Source organism: Phalacrocorax aristotelis, chromosome 6, assembly GCF_949628215.1.
Source record: "Phalacrocorax aristotelis chromosome 6, bGulAri2.1, whole genome shotgun sequence".
Lineage (NCBI taxonomy): Eukaryota > Metazoa > Chordata > Aves > Suliformes > Phalacrocoracidae > Phalacrocorax > Phalacrocorax aristotelis.
In genome coordinates this window covers 16273676-16298153 of record NC_134281.1, presented here as the reverse complement: position 1 = coordinate 16298153, position 24478 = coordinate 16273676, and the positions used below count along the sequence as shown (strand labels likewise).

Here is a 24478-nt window from a genome sequence, read left to right as displayed (position 1 = left end):
CACATTTACCAGGGTTGTTTTGCAATGAAATATTTCAGTCACAAATACAAGGAAATTCCTTTTTTCCTTCCCTGCCTTGGTCCTTTTCCTTTACCACCTCCTTCTTGTTTTCCTTTTTTTCAACTGAGCTTATATTCATGAAACTGTTTTAAAATGTTTCCTTAAGTTTCCTTAAGTAATTTCTTTTGGGGACTGTCTTCTCATTGAAAGATGTACCTTGCAAATGAGACCGCAAAACAAAATATTCTCCAAAGGGTTTGACTTGACAAGTGTGCCTGACTTTGTACTGTAGGTTCATGGATTATGATGCTTCCAATTCCTTTGTATTCAACTTGAAGCACAATATTGATGAGTTCTTTTCTGGGTATAAAATCCTAAGATGAAAAGATAAAGATCCTCCCCCACTCACTGCCCACATGCTCACCCAGCCAGTGTGGAACTAATTCCTTCATGTGGTACATGCCAAAAATGACAACTGGAAAAGCTGCATGAAGTAAAGAACACTCTAAGTTGTTTATACAGGGTTTATTAAGAATCCCGTTATGGGCACTGAGCATAGTCTTAGGAAAGAGCTACACAACAGTAAATATTAATGAGCCTCAATGTATCTCTCAATACAAGAGATATTCTATACTAGTCTTCCAAATCTGTGTAAATTGAAAAAAAAATTACAGACAGTGATCAGGAAGACCTGAGATGAGATTTTTGTTTTGTTTTGTTTTAAAATCTGTGAGGCAACTGAAGTTATAATGGTGAATGTGGTATAAAAATCTCATTAGATGAACTGACATCCCATGTACTGAATTGTACCTACGATGAGTGAGAGTCTTTTGATCTGTAAGGTCATGATGGATCATGCTACATGTATGTTCAGATCTATTCAAGGTGGAGCAATGACTGTTTCTATTTATACTATAAAGGGAGTATAATAGCTTCAAGCCTTCTTGCATATAAACTTCCAGAATTGACAGCATAAAAATCTTTTCCATTATATGCAGGTATATTGGCAAAGTCCCTAGGACCTTCTACTGAGCAGCCTAGGCCAGGGAAAAAGTGACTTAATCTCTCCTTAAAAGAGAACACCAAACCATTTCCACTTTGTCTACAGGATGTAACCTTTATGTGCCAGAAATCTATTCTTATGAATTATAATTTAGCTAAGGATGTCTTGTCTACATTTTAAAAAAAGAAGGGGGGGAGGGAAGGAAGAAGAAAAAAAGGAGAACAGGTGAAAGGAAAGGAAAAAAAAAAAGCTTTGTTTTACACAAATTGTCTATTAAGATTCTGGTTGGATTTTAGAATAGTTCAGGGGTAATGCTAATTAAACTCAGTTAATTTTGCCTTGCAATTACCTTTCAGTATTTGCCTAGGTTGTTACAACTTGAAAATGATTGATAGTGATGTCTTTGAAAAGCACGTTTAAAAATCCATTTCCAAATTTTTTCTAATCGTCAATTTATGCAGTGTTCATTATGCAATGTAAGAATATAGAAGTGCTTGGTACAGTGCTTAGGCACCTACTATGTCATGTGACAATGGCAATTATCTCTTTTGGTGACAAATGGAGTCTTTTCAGTGATTACCTTTAAAAAAAATGATAGCCAATTAAATAAAATTCTGTGACATTTCAAAGACTGTTAATCACAACCAAATGCTTTAAATGTCAGGATGCATTGAAAATTTTGCTGCTAAGTGATGAATCACTGAGTTAATTGTAGTTCATCATAAGGCCCTTGTCATTGTTATTATTATGGAAAACACTTTCATCACTCTCGCTATTCAATAAAAACCTAAAATTCTAGACAAATATGAGAAGATATTACTCATCAAAGCATTTGAATTTAATCTCATTCTTCAAAATATTTGAACAGATAACTATGTAGAATAATGCAGATGCATAGAGAGTGATGTTTTAGAATAAATATATGAAGGCATTCCCCTTTCCTTCATTTCCCTTTTAATATACCTTGTCTCTTTCAAAATATGTTGTCCATATGAAGAATATATCGCTTGACAAAGTAACTTCATCTTTATGAGAAAATATTGGATCTAAGATCATACTAATGAAGGAATCCCACTTTAATAATTTTGGTTCTGGTTAAGAGTAGAAAAACAGTCACGACTGAGGAATTTTAAGGATAGACTGCCTTGCAGGTATCACAGACTAGAGTCTCCACATAGGCAGTGACCAGAATATAGCTAACTCTGTAAACCTACATTAGTTTGCCTTTAAATGACATGTTTCTATTACTATTCACTGAGGTTCCCATTTGATCAAAAAGAAACTGATCTGGAGGAGAGCTGCAGATAATATAAATGATTGTTGAGTTATATTTGTGGGTGCGATTACTCAGATATAGAAATGTGAAGGCAGAAGAAAAGAGGAGAGAGAGCACTGCTGGAACCCACCGTCCACTACCTTTCCTAATGCAGGCATGTCTACAAAGATGACATTTTTAGAAGTTGATAACTCTTTCTAGAAAAAGGGTTTTTAGAGTTTTGGGAAGAACAGTGAATATGTAAGGGCGAGTAGACTGCAGAGAGCTTAAGGACTGAGCAGTTGGCAGCCCAAATCAAGCTAGAATACTCTGAATACGTTTTATTGAATCCAGAAGCATCAGAGTCCCTGCAAGGTAATTAAACCTTATATTTAAATATTTCCCAAATGGGACCACCCTTTTTTGGGCACTATTCATGACAAATAGGCTGGTGAAGGTGGGACAAGGTAATTATGCTTGGATTTCTCAGTACTAAGAGAAAGGTCGTTGAATGAGGCCTTGTCTGACCTCAAAGTTGGTAATGTACCTGAAAACTACATAGGAAGAGAACGGAAGTTCATTTATTAGCATGTATTGAAATGTTAGCCCAATTTATAGAGAGCTATGTGTAACGCCCCAGTTCATTGATCCTTTCAAAGTTATTTTTAGAGTTCATACAGAGTAATTAAAAATCAATTTCCAACTTTGCATTTTTTTGCTAAAAGCTGGATGTTTCACCTAAGTTCCTTGAACATACAAAATAACACAAAGACAAATAAGAACCTATTCTGCAATAAGAGCAGATGGAGACACGTGGAATCAAAATTAAGGCACCAGCTCCAGAATCAAGAGATCAAAGCTTATATTATGATTTGATCCAATTTACTTGCTCTTTAACCAGGAGAAAATCCTGTTTGTGGAATGATGACACTTTCTTCGCAAAGGATATGGTGATTGCTGTCTAAGTACTTGTGCTCAAGTGCTGCAGTTCAGCAGCTTGAATTACTTATAGGTATTCATTCTGAGTAATAGCAGAGTCTGAGAATATATAAATATTAACTTGGTTCTCCCAGATCAACATTTTATGAAAAATAACATATGGAATGTAATCCTGAGTGAATATAAATGCCATTTGAATAGTCATATGTCTCTCTAAGTAGTGTATCTTCTGTACTTTGCAGTGAAATTATAATTCATTTCTCCTTTTTGTGTAGCTTGGTCTTTTTAAATTATATTTAAATCAAAGCAAAGCCTATGTAGATGCATCAATACGTATCATGTATCTAAAAGCGGGGAATATGCTTTTAATTTGGAGAAGTGTTACATAAATGTGTGTTTCTTATTTTTCAAGCTGATAAAATGGGGATATGTAATGAATCCTGATTCTATTACACAACTGAAGCTACAATTCAGTAAGAATGTAATATCTATGATAAAATGTTTTCAACCTGAGACTTTTTCACCTACTTCTAAGCATGCTAGAGATTTGACAAGATCCATGTTTATCCAGTGCGACCCTATCTATCTTCATCTAACAGAAACATGCTGTAACTAAATGATTGTTTCCTTTCACAGTTCAATCACACAGGACAAGGAAGTATATGCAGCCAAGCCATAATGTTGATTACTGATGGAGCTGTGGACACGTACGATACAATATTTGCAAAATATAATTGGCCAGACAGAAAAGTAAGTACGTTATCACCTTTATTTGATGGAAAACCCAAAGCTTCATATCCAATATAAAGTGTATGCCTATTGAAGAGTCAGTAACAATCTTTCTAATGATCTAAAAATGATTTTGGGTAACTGGATGTTTCACTAATGGCAAAATGATGCTTATGTGATATTGCTCGAGGATAGGGATGACCTTTTACTGTAGTAATGAACTTAGGATAATAAGATATTAAGGAAATATTTCCTTCCAGGGTACATTTTTGACCATTATATAATGCTTCCCCTGTAAGACATCATTAAACATGAAAAAGTTTTTCTTTCTCCCAAAATATTAATAATTCAATACTTTTTGAAGCTAAAGAGGGGTACGTATCATGGGCAGTGACTGGTTTACTCTGACTGGAGATGGAGCAGGTGTAGTAGTCGGTATTTTTAATTTCTTTCTTTGGCAGAGTGAGGGGTAGAGTTGGCATTTGGTAAGATTTTATTTAAAATGTATTTGGTTCTATTGACCAGTATAAAGAAATTTGCCCAGAATTAAATTACCTTGTTATATAACCCATGGATGTTATATGGTAGTGCAGAAATATCTTGGAATTTTCCTGATGACAAAGCTCTAGTAGGCCTTGTGTTTGGATGTGAAATAATTTTCTTCTATGTTTTAATCATCTGCTAAAGCAAATTTTGGGACTTTTTAAGGAAGTTTTTGTAGTTTGAGATACCTGCCATGTTATATGCCTGTGGAAGCAACAACCTCACTCTCCAAAGTGCAATTTGAGCAAGTAATTGATTAATATGAGGCTGCTGCGTGGGGTTTAAGTATTCCACAGAAAAAAGTAGTAGGTTTGATTTGTAGTTTTTAGTCACATTTCTCTTATTTATAAAATTACATTTTTCTATTCTCTTTTTTGTTGTTTACCTGAGCTAAACCTCAGCTATTAGCAATCAGTGAGCAAGAGAAAATGGGAAAATGGTAATTCTTTTACTGATCTTACAAAAATGTTATATCATTTACTGTAATTTCATGTGGTAAAAATGACATACAACTATTCTATTTTTTGTTGGTTAAGAGTTTTTTATTTAACGAATGTAGAGTAATAACTAACTGCTCTCTGAAGATCTATTTTTCTCTTCAGATACCTAGCCCACTCCTCTTATGTAACTTCATTCTCTAAAAGAAGAATGTTCATACTTTTTGTGATTTTACTGGGAAATGCCAGGAAGTCTGTCATCTTTAAAAGAATGCAGGGATGCATCGGTATTTTCACATATTCTGAGGAGATCTGTAATACTTTTGATGTGAATTGGTGCTAGCCTTTGTGTGGTGGAAGGAAGGAGGAAATTCAATATTTAATTAATGCATTAAGATGTAGAACTAGATATTATGAGGGAAGTTATACTGGATGTTAACATTTGTCCATTTTGGTATTTATTGTAGTTAATTGGATCACATCTGAATTAGTAATGGCAATATTGCTGAAATATAACAGAAATATTTGCCTCTACTCTGTGGCATACAAGAATTACTTCTTTGAAATGTGGTGATCAACTAGTTACAAGTTGGAGGAGAATACATGACCTTTGATCTTTTTCTCCTTACTTTTCTTTAGTGCTTTTCACTGAGGTTATTTGTTGTTGCTATGAAAGTATCTCCTGCCTTTTCTTACTTCCTATTTACTGTTGAAAATGGGTGATTCTTCAGGGGTTTGTACTGATTTTTCTGTTGATAAATTAGACATTTGGGAAGTTAGGGCTTTATAAAATATATTTGCCTGTTGAAATTGCTGAATAATTCTGGAAACAGTAACATACTTGAATTGTAGCTTGTTTTTCAGATATTTAAGTATTCAAAATGGAATCTGTTTTTATTAGAAAGGTCATATGTAATGTTTGTCTTCTTAAGTAAATAAGTGTAACTCCTTAATATTATATGGCTTAAGTATTTTGTCAGCTGGCTATGCTCATATAAATGCCTGGTAGTTATAGAGTCTCAATATATCTCTTAAAACCTTCTTTGTATTCACACTTATTTCTGAATGTTTTCCAAGAAAAGCAAGGCAACTATAACCTCATTGTGAAATTATTATTTTAATAGCTGCTTCTTCAGATCACAAATGCAAAACATTTGTCACAAAAACAACAGGCAAAATTTCTCTTTTTGAGTAATTCCCAGATGTTTGCATTTACTTTTATCCCTATAGAAATGGTTTGAGAAGTGTTAATTTCAGCTATAGGCTTCAATACTTACTTTTAATACTTTAGTCAGTTAAATCTTGTAATGGTTCAAGATTTCCATGATCAGATGATGTATGAAGAATTTCCATTAAGCTATATATAAATTTAAACAAATTAAATAGAGAATACGAGGAATATGACTGAATCTAAATTATCGTTGGAATTTCAATCACTATTCCTGGTACCTTCCCCCACCCCCTAATTTTATCTTCTTTCCAGTTTTCATATGATTGAGTAACTTTTTAGGCTAGCACTAGCTCTGTTTTATGAAAACATTACTCCTTTTTTTCCACTGGAAAGGAGGTTTAAACATTTGGGGTGTTTTGTTTGTTTGTTGTTTATTTTGGTTTTGGGTTTTGTTTTTTTAAAGTCTTGCAGCCAGTCTTTCCTCTCTCATTCAGTCAGAAAGTATCTGATTTCAGTTCTTAAGTCCTCAAATGTTCCATAAGAACATTTTGCCTTATCTAGCAAACACTGACGTCTGAGATTTACAGAATCTCAGAAGGATGTGCCTCTGATGTCTTGTATTTTCTTATACTACGAAGTTACTTCCTATCTTAAGACCAAGGGGAAACTCTCTTTATTATATGAAATCAGTAACGAAAGAATTATCTGAAACAGTCAGCTAAGTATTTTTCACAAAACCGTGTGCTGTGTATCTTTCATGTGCAAATCAACAGCTATATCCGAGATAACAAGACAGCACAACTGTTGCAATAAGCAGCAGGACAGGTTTCCCTTTGGGTATACGGCTGCAAAGGCTCATCATGAAGAATCCTACCTTGTTAAACAAGGATATGGTGTTTATGGAGTGGCTTTTACTTCATATGCAATATTCTACCAAGCTCTTGTAGAATATTTAATGTATTATACAGTCTTCTAAACTGTATATTAGAAAATATGTAGGAAAAAAGCAGTTTGTCCAGTTTTCAGCCTGAAACGTTTCAGTATGAAAAATGTAAAAGATTTCCATATGTATGCTTTAATGCATTAGAGCTTTCAATGTTCTTTGTTGCATTTGTTCTTCCTTCTATAAAGGAGGAATTATTGAAAACACAGTATCCCACATATTTGCAATGTCAGGGTGCCTAAATGTTATGCATGCGGTGCACTTCAAGATCCCCTGCTTTTGCATTACACCATCTTTATTCTCTTCTAAAGCCATTTTTTATATTTATAAATGATGCCTTTGAAATGGTTAGTAGGTTTTTTTCCTTGCGTTTTTTGTTCTCTGTTCATCTATACATTGCCTTCCCATCTTTCTTACTGTTTATGTTTTTCCTACCATTTTGATTCTGTGGTGGACAGTGGTGGACAAAGTGATAGCTCTAATCGAGATAAGTTCTTTAGTTCTTAAGTTTGTTTACCTCAGTTACCCCGTCAGCAAAGTACCTATTTCAATTATGTTTTATCTAATGTTAGATAATATTAAATATGTCATCATGTATTGGGTTTACATGGCAAGGTTTTGGCAGCAGGGAGGCTACAGGGGAGGCTTCTGTGAGAAGCTCCTAGAAGCTTCCCCTGTGTCTGATAGAGCCAGTGCCAGCTGGCTCCAAGATGGACCTGCCATGGGCCAAGGTTAAGCCCATCAGCAACGGTGGTATCACCTCTGTGTCAATACATCTAAGAAGGGGGTGAAAGTTGCTGTGTGACAGCAATTGCAGTCAGAGGGGGGAGTGGGAATATGTGAGATCAGAAGCTGTGCCAACACCATGGTCAACGAAGAAGGAGGGGGAGGAGGTGCTCTAGGCGTGGGAGCAGAGATTCCCCTGCCGCCATGGTGAAGACCATGGTGAGGCAGGCTGTCCCCCTGCAGCCCATGGAGGTTAATGGTGGAGCAGATATCCACCTACAGCCCATGGAGGACCCCATACTGGAGCAGGTGGATGCCCGAAGGGGGCTGTGACCCCATGGGAAGTCCATGCTGGAACAGGGTCCTGGCAGGACCTGTGGACCCATGGAGAGAGAAGCCCACACTGGAGCAGTCTGTTCCTGAAGAACTGTGCCCCGTGTAAGGAACTCATGCTGGAGCAGTTCATGAAGAACTGTAGCTGGTGGGAAGGACTCAAGTTGGAGAAGTTCATGGAGGACTATCTCCCGTGGGAGGGACCCCACGCTGGAGCGGGGTAAAAGTGTGAGGAGTCCTCCCCCTGAGGAGGAAGGAGCAGCAGAGACAATGTGTGATGAAGTGATCACACCCCCATTCCCCATCCTCCTGTGCTGCTCTTGGGGGAGGAGGCAGACAACTCAGGAGTAATTAAGCCTGGGCAGAAGAGAGCGGTGGAGGGAAGGTGTTTTAAAATTTGGTTTTTATTTCTCATTATTCTACTCTGGTTGGATTGGTAGTAAATGAAATTAATTTTTCCCCAAGTTGAGGTTGTTTTGTCTATGATGGTAACTGGTGAATGATCTTTCCCTGTCCTTATGTTGACCCATAAACCTTTTGTCCAACTGAGGAGGGGAGTGATAGAGTGGCTTGGGTGGGCACCTGGCATCCAGCTAGGGTCAGCCCATCACAAGTTGCCGCAGAAACATCTTGTTCTTTTACAGAAAGGAACAAATTCTTCATGTAAGTGTGAAAGCTTTGCCAGTGTGTCAGTGGCAAACTCTAAAAATGGAGAGTAAAGACATACTTTCACCATGTAAATAACAATTCGTATTTTATTATTTTTTCCAAACCATCCATATATTTGCAAAATATAGTCTTTTTAAAAAGAGATACTGTGTAAACAGGGATAAGAGTACTTTGTTACATATCATTGTAGATGTATTGTGCCTGACAACTAATTAAAAAAACTACTTCTTTCTGATAATGTATTAAATAAAAATCATGTTGCAATGATTTTGAAATGGAATAATGTAGCTCCAGTTAAATCCCCAAAGTAGCTTAAATGAAGTAATTGAGGTTTTTTAGGGGACATCAGCCTGATTTTGTGCATAAGCTAGAGAATTATGACCATCAAAAGACTATTTAAAATTATCTTCTGGACTGTTTCCTCGAAAGAAGGAACACTTTCATTTTACTGTTTATTTTATGAGTCCCTATCTCCCTCACCAAAAAAACCACTTCCCCATGTTTTCTTAATATCTTCTGCTACTTAAAATGTAAATCTAGTAGATGCTATTTTTATAACACACTATGTTTTATTTGTATGACTAATGCTCTAAGTTGTTAAAGTCCATTTCCTTTTTTTTATGAGTCCATACATGCAGTCTTGCACCTTAAGGAGCTAGATTCTCACACGTTATAAATGAGTTGATGCTATGTACAATTTTTTTTCTCATTCATAAAACTTACATTCAGTATTTTCATGTTTTTGTAATTCATTCATGACAGTGCTGCCTCATGAAGTACCAAAAAGAGAACAATTAATCTGCAAGAATAAATCCATCTACACTGCCATATAAAAGTCCAGGTTTTCACCATGTAACAGGAAAGATTTGTATTTAAAAAGAACAGTACCAAGGAAGTGTTTGTTTACAATTACAGCTATGATATAGTTGCAAAGCTTTTTTCAGGAGAAAGCCTTTAAGTCTCAAAATATTTTTTTATGTCATTTGGAACAGGGAGAGTCATGCTCTCTCTGTATATTATTGCTTCTACTATTATATTCAAATGTACTATTAGAAATCAAGCAAAATACTGCACTTACCTACTTCACTAGGTACCGTATTCTAATTTAAAAGCATGAAAAGACATTGTTGTGGGGTGGGGGGGCAGGCAAATGGACATGACTACAGGTAAAGATAGATGGCCCTTCGAGTTTGCTCCCAGAAAGTAGTAACACTAATTGTCTCTTTTAAATAATACAATCCTACTTCCTCTTTACTGGAAAATTCTAGGAAGATTAACCTTCTAAAAATGAAAGTACAATGATATCAGAGATTATATCAGAACTTCAAGCCCTGTAATGCTCTCTGCTGAAAGCCATTTTAGTCACTTATTGAGAATTAATAAACTTGGAACAGAAAATATCTACTTAAATAATATTTAACATATTTTGACATTTTAAATATATCAAGACTGGTCTCAGTATTTTGTGACATTGCAAAGGAAAATAATATAGTAAATCCTTTAGTATAAATGCATGAGGAAACACTTCAAAACCCTAGTGACTCACCAGCACCTCCATGAAGTCTCATGAACCTTCTTCTCCACTGGCTAAAATGACCAACTGCCTGCATATTTTGCAGCATGGGTCTTTTTCTCTCCTCCTTTTCCCCATTGTTTTTTGTAGCTATCAAGTTCTATACTTCTATAAAGTCCATCTCCTCATTGATTTGGAGAAGCCCAAAAACATTTATTCCATGACCATGATTCAAGGCAGAGTCTAAAATCCCACTGAGATCAAGGGGAAATATTTATATAATTGAAATATATAAGCAAATATTTTTGTGACATTTCAGTTTGGATACAGTCTTCTAGTATTCCTTTTTCATATGGGTTGATGCAGCACTCAAAAGTGGTCAAGGATGATGTCATCTTTGTGAGCTGTTGTGACTTGCAACATCCAGAAATGGATGTTCTGCTCCTTTAGCCTGAGAGCTCTTCACTTTGTGATATTGTACCACATGCAAAATCTGGAGAAGAAAGCAGAAGAATGGTTGAATCAATTGAACTATATCCTTCCCTTTGGGTTTGTCCTTTGATCCTGAAAAGCCTTTGCTTTCATAATTATCTGAAATAGCTATATGCTATGGTAGATATATGCAAAAGCAGAAGCGATAATCCCTCACTACTTAGTAAAGTGAAATGGAAACCAAAATCCCACCTGAAATTTCCTCATTTTCTAGGATCAAATCCAGCTAGACAGGCCAGAAGTCTCTCCTGAATTTTGTCTCTGTTAATAAGAAAGAAGGATGTATGTACTGTAGAATTCATTCTTCCCCCCACCCAGTTAAAAGTACCCCCACGTTCAGTTACCTTATTCATTATTCTGCAGCTTTTCACTTACTGGGCAAGTAACAGGGAATAGAACTTCCATCTGTCTGTCTCATATTATTCTGAGGGCTCTGGGGAGAGTTAATTTTGTATGGGAGAGAAATATTTTCTTTCTGCATATGAACCGTTACAACAAGGCAGAGGTTTAAGATGGTTTCTGCCAGTACGAAGACTTCAAGTAGGGTGACTATAAAGGATAACTGGAATAACAGTTTTATTCCTACTGCTAAATGGTTAGATGCAGAAAGACCTAACAGCTAATGCTGGCTATGTCTGAACAGAACTGTTGAAATTAAAAGATAAATGGTTCCATGACTTTTAAGTATTTATAACTGCTTTTGCACCTGATTTATATGAAAAATTTCACAATACTTAAAATTATATTTACATCCAGAAATTAGCACCTCAAAATTTGCTGGATTTAGATTTGATTTCATAATAATATACTATGTTTGCAGACAACAATAATCAGTTGATAGCTCCTTAGCTATGTGGGACTTTAATGCATACCTCTACAGGATCAATTTTTTTAGTACATTTAGTAATATATGGCATTATGCTTTCTTAAATACTTAAGAAAATACTTGGTCATTACTGGTGACTACTGGTAACTTAGGTTACTAAAGACCTTTATTTCGATCCGCTCATTTATATTGGAGATCTGTGAAATAAATATTTAATTTTAATAATTCAGCATTTTATGTTTTTTACAAAAATCTATATAGTGAGTTTAAAGATGACCAACAATCTATTGGCTTCAACTGCTGTATATGAAATGAAAGTCTGAGCTTCAGGTATATGTAAAATTCCTCAAACATTTAGATTTTGCCATAGAACAGGAAAGAATGCTTTCCTAACCCTCCTTTAACAAAGGAAGATGAAAACATGACACGTTTCCATTTTCTTTGTCTGAAAACTGCCCTAAAGATAAACATGAAATCAAGTGGATGCTGTGAAAAGAGGCGAGACAATGGGTAGCTGTGTTGTGGCATTGCATTGGTGGCAAATAATCTTTTTCATGTCTGCTATCCACCAGGTTACAAACCTTTCTCCAGATTTTTAAACAAGTCTCTGTAGCTTAGGAACCTGCTGATGTTGGCAACATGGAACATTAGTACAGCAAATTGAATGTCTCATGTACAATGTTGTCTGGATGTTATTAAATTGATTTTTTTCCTAAAAAGATTGAAGTACTTTAGAAGCGGATGTTATTACTGCTACACAAACCGTATGCTTTATAACTGGTTATCTCAAGAACAAAAGAAGGTCCAGACACTTTATAGGCCTTTCAAGCTATGACATAACTTACATTAATTAGCTATCTTTTTAGGCTGTAGTCCTAGTTGATTGCCCCATCTGTAGATTTTGTTTGTGAAAACAAACAAACAAAAAGTTTAAAAAAAGATTATTTTCTTCTGCGCTGTTACTTCTCCCTTTGAAAGAGCAAACGAAGCAGTTGTGTTTCTGTTTCAATGAATGCCTTTTTCTTTTTTTTTACTTTTTGTCAGAACTATCAGAATGCTCTCTATGAACTGGTCACTAGTATTTCTACTTCTGTTTTTTAATATGACACTCAAAGTAGTTAAGAATTATTTTTTAGGCTAATAGTTTGATTTGCCATGAAGAAACTTTTTCTGCAGTGCTTAAAACCAAGAAGTGGGGAGATGGTTTTTTGTGAAGATAAGGGTAATTGAATCTTATCCTCAGGGCACATGTGGATTGCCAGAGGAAGGATTACTGCCTCTCATATACAGAGCTATATTGTTGGCTAGAATCATATAGTGGCTAATGCTTTCTGAATGTTTTAAGAATTTTAGTTGGGAAGATAATTTATACACATGTAAATGTATATCCAAAGTGCCATTACCCTGTTAATGTTTGTCATGTAATCAAATAGATACAAAAGTAAATTAACAATGAGTCATACAGAGTACCTTATACGTGGGCAGTCAAACTGGAGAATTATCTGCAATCTGAAAGAGATTGTCTAAAGTAGGTTTTGGGAACTTGTATCAATAACAAAAAAAATCATTACTTTTGCTTATAAAAAGAAGTTAATTTTTATGTAGTGTATGTAGACATAAAGAGTTCCAAAATTTCATAAAACGTGCCTAGATGACTACAAGGAATCACTATTTGCATCTGGCATAAACTCCATATCATTGAAATATGTGGCTGAAACCATTATTAACAAGAGACCGAAGTACTGTAAGTAAATATCATAATAAGAACCTGATATCTTATGGATTCTGTTTACTAATCCACAAAATGAATATAATAAAACCTGACCTTATATTTGAAGTGCTGTAACATCTTTATTTTTAAAAAACTTATTTTTGTGGAGTAGTTATGCCAGAAGCAAGCCAGTTAAGTAGGCATAGTAATCGCACAAATATGCCGATTTCATTCTGTGGACTATGTCTGTTCTTGAGGTAATTTTTTTGGGGAAGAATTATGTCATCCACTTAAGAAAATAGTGACATCATTTATTTCTTGAATTTCTTCAACAGCATGATAAAAACTGTATTTTAGTTTGTCTGGTTTAAACTGAACAATACAGCAATTATACTAAAAGCCAGGATACAGTTCATAGTCTGCTTGTTTTTAATTACTTCTGTTTATAAGGTATGCATCTTCTTACTTAAACACAACAGGCAGAAAAGATGTGTTGAAGTCTGTCAGAGCTGTTCTATTTTAGATGAGTATCTACAGTCTCTGTAAGATATCAAGAACATATATTGTTAATTGTGAGTAACCCACCAACAAAAAGGTGACCATATATGAAACCCATATGGTTGCATTTGACAATAAAGAGATAACAGTATTCCAATCAATTAATTTGGATTACTAATAATAATTTTTAAAAGTACGGATAGTAAAAAACTGAAGATCATGTTGGACTGAATTCCTAAATTACCTGTTTAGAGTTTGGCTTCTGGAAGCAGTTGAAACTATCTGAATCTCTATTAAAGGTTACATTACAGAGGAGAGGCTTGGTGAAAAAGACAGAACTAGGATTATGCTCAGTCATCTCTACTTTCTTCACAAGAAGGATATAATAGAGCTACAAGCCTGCTTGCTTTATAGGTATTTCCTGTTCTGTAGAGCACAAGATACCAAGTGAAAACTTCACTGATTCTACAGAGAGTAGTGAAAACTTCATATGTATTTTGGGCTAAGTTTTAAAAAGCTGTCCTTATGATGTTTTGAGGCCTCTGTTATAGCTTTTGGAATATACTACAATAAAGTGTCAGTTTTCTAATAAATTATCTTTTAATGCAAGGTTAAGCTTGAATCAAACACAATACTATGTAGTGGACAAGCATTAATAAGATTACAGATGTTTTTAAGACTAATAAGAATGTTCACTGTTACATGCCATAATACAAGTAGAGGAAACAGTGCAACGATGAGACTTAAATGGGAAAATGGGTTATTGTGTCTTTTCCTAATCAATAGGTCAGACTCATTGCTAGTCCAGTGAGGTATGGCAATTCCAGCAGCCTAAGTAATTGGTAAGTACCCTGGAAAACTCTAGACCAGCACAAAGAATAACTGTTTTCAGACATTTTCATCCGAGTACTGAACTCTATTTCTACTTAGTTGGTATGATCCATTCTTAGTTCATTCCTGTATCACTTTTCCTTTAATGACATCTTCATATACTTCCATTTTATATAACTCTCACCGAATGAAAATAAGCCATAGCGTGTTGTTTCATTACATACTGAGCCTTTAAGTTAAATTCTTTTGGATATTTACATTAAGTTGAGAAGGTTGGTAAATTACATGTTTAAATATCAAATCTCAAGAGATGTTTGGAAAGGGAATGTTACAAAGGGAGGAAGTTAAATGTTTGGTATAGTATTCTCTTGCTGGCATCCCGTTACATATAGTAAATGGTATTTCTTGTTCATTTAGCTCTGAGAGGCCAAATTCTGCTGGTTTGGAAGTATAACAGACATTGTTTATGTGACATTATTATTCATACATACCATTTTCCCAGAGTACCTCTGTTATCCTTTGTGGTGTCTGGCTATAGAACAATCCCACAATACATGCACATATATCAAGACAGTACAGAAGACTCATTACATGCAGGGGATCATATATATGTAGTTTAGTATTCATTTCAGCAAAGCGCTTACATATGTGAATTATTACATCTCTGCTAACCAAAGCAATGGATTCAGGCATACATTAAAGTGCTTTACTGAATTAAGAACTAAACAAGTTATCCAAACAATCCCATCTTTAGAACTCTGTTGTGGGTCTGCTGATTCTTTCTGAGTGGTTGAATCTCTAACTATGTTAGTGGTTCTTCATTTTATAGAATACCCATTTAGAGCGCACTGTTTGTTTATCTCACTATATTTATACCTACTTTTTCCAAACTAGCAGAACAGCATTAACAACATTGAGACTTCTGAAAAACGTGGCAGTCTCTGTAGATTTAACTTTTGTGTTCTGTTCTTATGTGCAGACATCTGTTGTAAAACTGATAAACCCCTTTTCTTCTCTCTGAGGTTCTAAATGCCATCATCTCATAATCCTCCCTAAATCATTACCGTAATTTTCTCTGTGCAAAACTGACCGAATGAGATTTTAACATCTGAATAAATATGTCCTGTTTCTGTGGGATAACACTTGTGCACTGACTTCTGTCAAGACTTAAGCTCAGTCACAGAGGTTTCCCCTTATGAGTTCTTGAAACCTTTTTGCTGGATTTTAACATTAAACTGAGTTAGAAAACAGAAGTCCTTATTCTACCATCTTATGCCATTAGACATTCATATCTTGAAAAAACATATAGGGTTTTGAATCATCTGGGACTTGTTATTGAAGAAGGTTTTAAAATCCATTGTCATAGCGAAGTATATATCCCAATGGCTGCTGTTCAGCCTGTCCTTATGAAAATAGAAGCAGTTACAAATACTTACTTATAAAATATTTCAAATTTGTGTTATATTGAGGTTCATAAAAATATAACACCTACAGAGCCTATGACACTTGGAATGGGCCTTTTACTGAGGAAGAACTATCAGAAGCATACCTTTGTTTAACCCAATCATTTTCTGTGTTTTCATTTCTTTACATAGAGATGAGAGAGAGAGGAGAGAGGTCTGCTGGATATAAAATAGGAATTTGTTTTTTAATTCTGGCTTTTCTGGACAATTCAAGACAGAAGCCACTTAGGGCTTGTTTTTCTGGAAAATTGTGTGTTTTGCAAATTTTATAGTCGACTTCCATATCTCTTATGCTTCAATAGGATCTGGAAATATTCAGCAACTTCTGGTAACATTTTTATGTTTGCTTCACCTATCTCAAAAATAAATAGAAACAAGTTATCCTTGTTTGAGGGAAAAACATTGCCACAAATACCCTCAGAAACATGACTGCTCTCTGTTTTCAAGAAGCCTAAAGGAAAATTTGGAATTGTGCATGAATGGAGACAACAGACATATCTGCTAGGCAAACTCCTGGGCATTCCTTTTGGTAAGAACAAAATATGATGTAACTGTGAAATACAAAAGTTATTCCAAGAATTTTGTATCACATAGGTCTGTATTTCAGCCTCTGATGAAGGAGAATTTTTCATTTTTTTGCAGTGTCCAAGGTAGTATCAGTTATGGTCTGTCTCTGTGGTTTTTAGCTGATTTAATAATACAAAATATTAGTAAACCCATGAGGAATGTTTCCTAAGTATAAAGACAAAAGACAGAACAATACTCGTCTTTCAGTTGATTGTTTATATTTCAGTCACTTTGGATCAGTCGAAATCTTTAAATCTTACTAAACAAATATGCATTTTCAATACATAAACTGAAATATATATTCAGTATGTCAGGTAGAATGCTGTGAGCAGGTTTTCAATTCCTGTTCTCATAGATTTTTTTATACCAAGTAATAAACTAATGCAAAAAAGGAATAGGTACAACATATTGTAAGTTATGGAAGACCATCTGAAATTTAACTTCTCTTATTTTCTAGATCCATATGTCTAGTAGACTTTCCAAGAGTAAAAAATCATGCCCAAAATTACAAGGAAAAGGGATAATGGAAAGAATAAGAGAGGGAAGGTAGAGGAAGTAAGTGAAATGGGAATCAAAAGGGGATTTCTCAGGTTGTCTTGCATGGATTTCTTTCCTTCTGGGAAAAAGTCTTCTGTGTTATTGCATGGAAGGCTGGCTATGGAAAGCAGTGAATTACCGATATGCACAAACCTGGAAGAAGAATGTTGCCAAGCTGTGGACGTGGTGTTGCCACTGAATATGGTTTCCAATAAACTGGTTATATAAAATTTGGGGCTGCAGCTGACCTCCCATTCCAATGTGCCTTATGCGCCCAGATATATGAAGTACTTATCTTATAATGCAAATTACAGGTTAGTTGCAGTGTGTCAAGATTCCAGTCTGCCTTTTTTGAAGTGTCTGCTTTCCCCAGATTTGCAGTACCTAGAAACATCTACCAGACTGAAAAATACTGTTGCAGTTGCCCTGCAGTAGGTGTGCAGTAGCTTTCAATTTTTTTACAAATGAAGGGAAAAATCCCTAGGCAGTTCATCTACTCTATTAACTTAATCTCCAGGAGTGAAATTGACTGAGTATACATTTATTAGTTTTACTCTCACTGTGAAAAAGAAATGGCTGAATTTTCCATAAAATTAAAGTTTTGTCTAAATACCGAAACCTTCATGGTAGAGATGGGTGAAAACTGTAAAGGTTTGCTTTGGCTAAGTTCATACCACATTTAGGGGGTGAGTTTTCATCAAATATTCACACTAAAAAGTTTTATAGGAACAAAAATTCATGGAAGATGAATTTAATTCTGTGTGAAAGAATGGCTATGGTTAGATTATCTTTCTATTCCTCCATCTCTTGTTACTCGCAATTGAAAAAGGGTCCCTCATCAGTCACCAATTTGTGGGAGCACCATCAGTACAGCATTTTTGCAGTTGTACTGCTGGCAGTTTTGAGTGAGGACCAGAGAATGTGGCTAGGGAGTATGGATAGTCTGATATGCCTATTGTTTTCTTGCACAGAAATCGAGTCTGATCCTATGGTTTATAGTGTATTGAAAAGGCGCATAATCAGCCCACCATTCAGAAATTAATATGGATTTTTGCTGAGACCAATTTATTTTCCCTTCGTTCCCCCATTTCTTCTGTTCCTATGCTATAGTGTCAATACTATGTGCATTTGTTCTGCGCAGTGTTGGGAAAGTAGCTAGTGGCAGCATCAGGCCATTGTGTGGCTGGGTGGGGTTAATGAGGATCTAAAAATCTCTCTTCATAACTTTGATGGGGACTACTAGTCAGAGGAATTCAGTCTTTTTAAGTAGTGTTTCTGTCTCTGCTGGGTCTATATTTGAGACATCCAGTATCCTAGCTGGGTTTACCTTGTTTTACCAGAAAATCTGTGCTCTCAGCCATGCTGTCCCTGGAAGTATGGCATGTGGGCAGCACACATTGCCTGAGATTTGATCAGTATAATAATACTGTCATGTTCCTCTCTGCTAGAAAAATTTCTTTAGAAAATAGCTGTACTTAAGAGACCAATAGGAGTTTCCTTCTCTCTTTGTCTCCTACACAGGGGGAATATTTGCCAAGACAAAGGGACCTCTTAGCTGCCTTGTGAAAGAAGTTTTCCTTTTCTTAGCTCGAGGTAGTTTATGGCACTTCCTTGTGTGCTATTCAGTACAATCTTGTCAAAATGGGAGTTATCTCCCATTCTGGGACTATCTCCCTGACTTATCAGGGATTTCATGATGAGTAGTATGCATAATATCTATATAGCAAATGGAACTGTTTAGAATTTAAAAAACAAGGGTGACAGAACTTTGTCCTTAAAAAGCATAATGGGAACTTAACAATATTAATTACTAATGATTTTAACAAACGATGGTGTCAGTATGATTCTAATAACTATGATATTATTTTTTAAATATTTTGATTCATTTAAGCAGCCAAAACCAAATTTGTGCAAAATATTCAAATGTGTGCACAAACAGCATGACAAAATTGTGAGTACAGAGATTTTAGCACCATATCTGACAATACTGAATTTTTGGCTAAAAATTATACTGGCTGACTAAGTACATTTTGACACATGGCACTGCATTTTGAAAGAAACTGTTTTATTTAGGCTGACCTAAATTCTCCTTAAAAGGTCATGTATGGAAACTAGTGATGAGCCAGACATCTGAGGATGCCTTTGTGGTACGTCATGTTTGTGCAATTTCAGCCAGAAAAATGCACTTGGCTCTACATTTGTGTGCAGCAAGAGTGACATCTAATAAGCTATTAGATCAATATAATAGGTAGGTTTTTCCTTATGGTTATAACAGTTATATACAATACTCCGTTGCATGCAAAGGTGAAACTCAAAATGAAGTCTTTGACTGTGCTCTGCTTGCATTAGCAATAGGAAATAATAAACATAATTTTCAAAATCTTAGTTTGATTCATAATAAAATCCTCACATATTTTCTGCATGTTAGTAGACACGACTAGACTGAGGTCAGTCCATTTTTGGTCACATAGCAGCAAGGATGTAGGGAATGTTCTTTTCCCCCACGCTCCTCCCCCAGCCTTCACAAAGGTTGCTCAGAATGGTGTCTCTTCTCCCAGGCAAGGAGATGACAGTCGTTAATCATTGCCAACCAGCCAGAACAAACTTCTCAGTTGACAGTTACTGAACCTTTAAGTGAATTAGCCAATTCCTTTCTTAAAAATGTGAATCCTTCCATCAGTCTCCTCAATCCATCTAGGGAACTCTGGTAAGTGTTGTGCCACTCTGCACCAGAGCAACTTTTAGATATGCTCTTCTGTGCCAGATATTCACTTCCATAACTACAAAAATATTCCCTTTAAGACTAGCTGCTTAGCGGGGGTGGACAGGATCTCTACATGATGTAAACCACCAGGGACTCTCAGGAAAAGGACAGGAATACAAGAGGCAAGTGCTCATATTGTGTAAATAACTGCAGCTGCTTTGCTGGGGTTGGGGGGGAAGTAGAACTTGACCTCCGCCTCTAAGGGATAGCAACATCATCTTTCATGCATTTTTCAAGTGTTGGTTTGCTGGCTTTTTTTTTTTTTTTTTTTTTTTTTGCCTGAGAGGTCTTTCCTGGTAGATGTTAGTGGTGGAAGGTGGCAATATGATCTTGCTTGAACTATATTTGTGTGGATACAGGAGGAGGAAAATGGCAGATGGACTTCACATCCTGGTGAGGTTAAGATCTTTTACTGCATTCATCCAAGCCTAATATTGTTGGCCCTTTTTGTATAAATTCTGCACAAGATTGATTAAGCAACTGCTCCATCTCTAATTATACAGGTGCACAGTACTCCAGAATATCTGGGAAGGAGAGTAGTTGACTATAAATTTTGGAGGAGTTTCATGGCAGTTGTTCCTCCTCTGCTGCAAGGAGCTCTGGAAACCTTTGATATCTCTGAAGCTCAAGGCTCATTAGTGTTCTTTCTGGGAAGCCATGACCCTAAAATAAGGCTGAGCTTCTTGTCAAACTGAGTTGAAAACTGAGAGGATGACTCTTCAAATTTCATTTCACCTTGTGGAGAAGAGAGTTGATTAAGGTTATTTTTAGCTTTTAAAAATAAACCATTTCTTTTTACTTAGGAGAGTTGGTAATTTTTCTTGCATTTGCACTGAACTGTTGATGCCATATTATCTGTCCAAGAAATGTGTATAATTCAGCGTATCAGTGAAAAAGCATTTTGAAAAGGCATATTCTCTATTAAACCACTAGAAATGAACAGGAAATTGAGTCAGAAGGCAACTTAGTAACTATTCCATCATTCAATGTTAATATGTTCTGTATTTTTTATGTTAAGACCACTTTTTACAGGATAAAACTTTTAATATATAGTAAACTACATAGTGAAATAACATACAGGTTTGCAGAAAACAATCTAGATAACTTTCCATCATTTAGTGAGAAATAGATAAGTAAATACCTGGTTTAGTTATGGTTTAGCTTGCTGATTTTTGAAAGTTGGAACATTTAATAGCCATAAGGGAATAGAAACGTAAGGCAAGTCATATAGGTAGGTTAAAAACACCACTAATGAACTATTTTTCTTCTACTAATGTATGGATTTAGCCTTCCCAAAAGAAAGTGGCTCAGCAAAACATGTGCCTTTTCCTCTTTTCTCCAGAGCGACCTATTAATGGGTTGTTGAGTGGCAAAAGAACCTGGTGTTAGTTCCCACGTTAATATTTAATCAAGTGCTAACAGCACTACAGTATCTACAAGACCCAGAACTAGTCACAGGAGTTATGTCAGTACAAAGCGTACTTGCCCTCTGAGTGAGACTGGATTATTAAATTAGAGGCATAGGCAAGATCACCATGCCATCATAAGCAGATCTCTTCATACATTTAATTTGCTGAATTAATTTTCCTGATATTTTAAGAGTAAAAAGTTATATGCAGGTTTAATTTGTCTGTGTATGACTGCTCAGATTGTGATATATTTCCCACTAGGGAAGTATCTTTCAAGGCATAATGTCTTGTAAGAAGTTTTCTGAAACAACATTTTGAAACAAAATTTTAGAAAATTGATCTACACTGTGCGTGTATGTCTCTGAATTTTGGAAGAGGTACATGAGGAATTAATGAGATTTCAGTAAGGAACCTTTGTACAATTCTGTCTGTAAGCTATGTAAATTTATAGTTAGATGTTTACATTTATCCTATAATGTGTTAATCGAATGTAAACATAATTTGTTATATTCTTTCTGACTGTGCAGAAGAGACTTGACTATGGTGGCAGATTTGGACTCAGTTTTAAATTGTGCTGTGCAAACTTTGTGTGGGTTTTGTTTTGTGTTGGTTTGTTTTTGTCGTTTGGGGTTTTGTTTGTTTGGTTGGTTTTTTAACTATCTGAGGAACCGGTGACCGATAGAAACATAGAATCCTAGGGGCTGGGGGTTAAAGGATAGTTACAGTCATGGTTGGGAGTGGATCTAGCACTGGAACGGTCTGTGTGATCTTGCAGCTTGATGTAACTGCTACCATGTTCCTGACTGCAGCACTTACTTGCCAAACAAAAGTCATGCCATTTCTAGTAGTTATCCAGCAACTTTTGCAGAAGGGTACAGAGTGACAATGCCAGAAGAAACACCTCTAGTGACTGTAGTCCAACCTTAACCACAGCCTCTGAACTGTTTTGAATGCTAGCAACCAGAACTGTGAACAGTGGTAGCAAAACCATACATGCAGCCTTGCTAGCAACTTTGTGGCCACACTTAGAAGCCCTTTGACAATGTAGATTTAAATTATTCCTGTGTTGCTGAAGTGCTTTTTACATGTTCTCAATGTGCATGAAGTAGCTGATCTACTCTGCTCAAATAATGCAGGTACTTCATGGCAGACACAAATAAGCAGTTTTAGTGTTTCTTTGACACTTGTTTGTCATCATAAATGGTTATAGTATTTTAGGAGTGTTGTACTGCATTAATTACAAAAGTAGACAAGACCCAAAATGTAAGAAAATCTGGACTGCCTAACAAAATATAGAGCTTAAAAATTCTAGAATATTCTGAAATTGAACACGGAATTTTCTCCCTGCAAGATAACTTAGATAACTTGAAACTTAATTTTTCTTATCCTATGATTTATCAGTCTGGATCATAATCTCAACATGAATTAAATAGAATCCGAGAGATGCTAATAGTATAATGTATTTAGCAATTCCAATGCATTTCACCTGTCTGCACTTTACAAATTTCAGAAAAATGAAAGAAGCTATTTTATGTAAACATGTCATTGACTAACCTCTTACATTTCTTCCTACAACTGCTGCAGTCTGTGCTGCTTTTATGATTTTCTGTGACGGTACTGGCACAAGCTGTTAATAAATTAGGCCCATAGCCTCTTGATGGCAGTGTATTTCCTTCTTGAGTTCATAGGCCTTACAGAACATTTATGTCTCATTACAGCCAGTACAGTAGTTTATGCCCTAATAAATCAGAGAAGCTTTGCAGAGATGATCTTGATGGTAATGAATCTTTCTGTTGGCATTTCCACTTCACAGACACAAATAATGAAGCAAAACTGCCCCATCTGGCCACTCAGTAAGAGTCAAATCGCAGTGAGAAGCTGTTTTCTCAAGCATGACAAAGGTCATTGTGTGCAGCAGAAGTGAGTGATAGCAGGTTGTGCTGTGAGCGACAGTGTAGAATGAAGCCATTTGTGAACTTTTATCATTATAATTACACTTATTAGCTGTGCTGCCAAGGTTCTCCCCGCCTTCCTACCAAGTCTGTGTGCTCTTGCATCAAAAGCTACCTTAACTGATTTCTGCAGATTATTTGGAGAGCTGTTGGTTAGTTATTGCACAGAAATTGATTTAATCAGTTCAATCAGCCATTGAAGTAGTATTATTAAGGTCTCTTGCAGTAATTTTTTCAAAAATAATTTCTGCGAATTTACTGCTTTGAAAGAGCAAAAACTGGCAAAAGCTGCTGTATACTAGTTATAAGCAAATAGATAAACCAGGTTCACTCTGCTTTAGGAACATACGGCAGAAGTACAGGGTATGTAATCTTGGATTGGCGAGGAGGTCGCTTGAGCCTGCTGTCTAGCCTTTGGCAGTATGTGAGCAGGTGATCTTTCCACCTGTTTTAAATTCCTCAGTTCTTAGGTCTGACTTTGTTGCTATGCTATTCACTTGTTAATAACGTCCTTGCAGCACAGAACTTGGATACACACCAAATATCCTTAAAGATTTTTCCAGGGCCCTTCACAGAGAACCTTCCATGTTCTGGACTTTCTCAGCTCTACAAGCAACAGTACCACAGCATCTCTATTTTAATGCAAATGTCTTCTGTTCTGATTTTTATCTATTTTATATCACTGTTGTGTCTGATTTCTTCCTTTTGTAAGATAAAGTACTTTCTCCTGGCTTAGTTTGGGGTTTCTACGTTACATCTAACCAAAAAGAAGTTTTCTTCTGTTGGGGAGGAGTTCAGGGCTACTTTAATGTATTAAATTTTTTTTCCTTCTATTTCGTGCACTCTTCCTTTCTTTTCAGTAGTACATTAGTCCTGCAAAAATGGTACGGTTAAGAAAAGGTTGCAGTATAGAAAAGCTGGCCATCTACCGTTCCTGTCAGCGCCACCAGGCGGCAGCAAGGAGACGTCACCCAAATCTGCCTCACGGCACATTGCTCTTCGCGTGATGTTTTTGCACGCCAACGTATTTCAGATGTCTGTAGCTGCATACCTTCACTATTCTGCCTTGAGTTTTGGTTGGGATTTTTTTTTCTAATTATGAAATGCTATAATTTCTGTAGGCATAACACAGCCAGAGAAAACAAGTAAGTTAATTTAAATGTGGCA

At 35.9% G+C, this 24478-nt stretch overlaps 1 protein-coding gene across 2 annotated transcripts in view; it reads left to right on the top strand.

Moving 5' to 3' along the window:
• Positions 1-24478, top strand: part of CACNA2D3 (calcium voltage-gated channel auxiliary subunit alpha2delta 3) — a 486549-nt gene that overhangs the window by 238979 nt on the left and 223092 nt on the right. For both annotated transcript variants that reach the window (XR_012661052.1, XM_075096179.1), the window contains exon 11: positions 3834-3947. Coding sequence is in view for 1 of the 2 variants with exons in the window: in XM_075096179.1 (XP_074952280.1) it covers positions 3834-3947 (114 nt within the window). In the remaining variant the exon portion in view is untranslated. The remainder of the gene's footprint in view (positions 1-3833; positions 3948-24478) is intronic.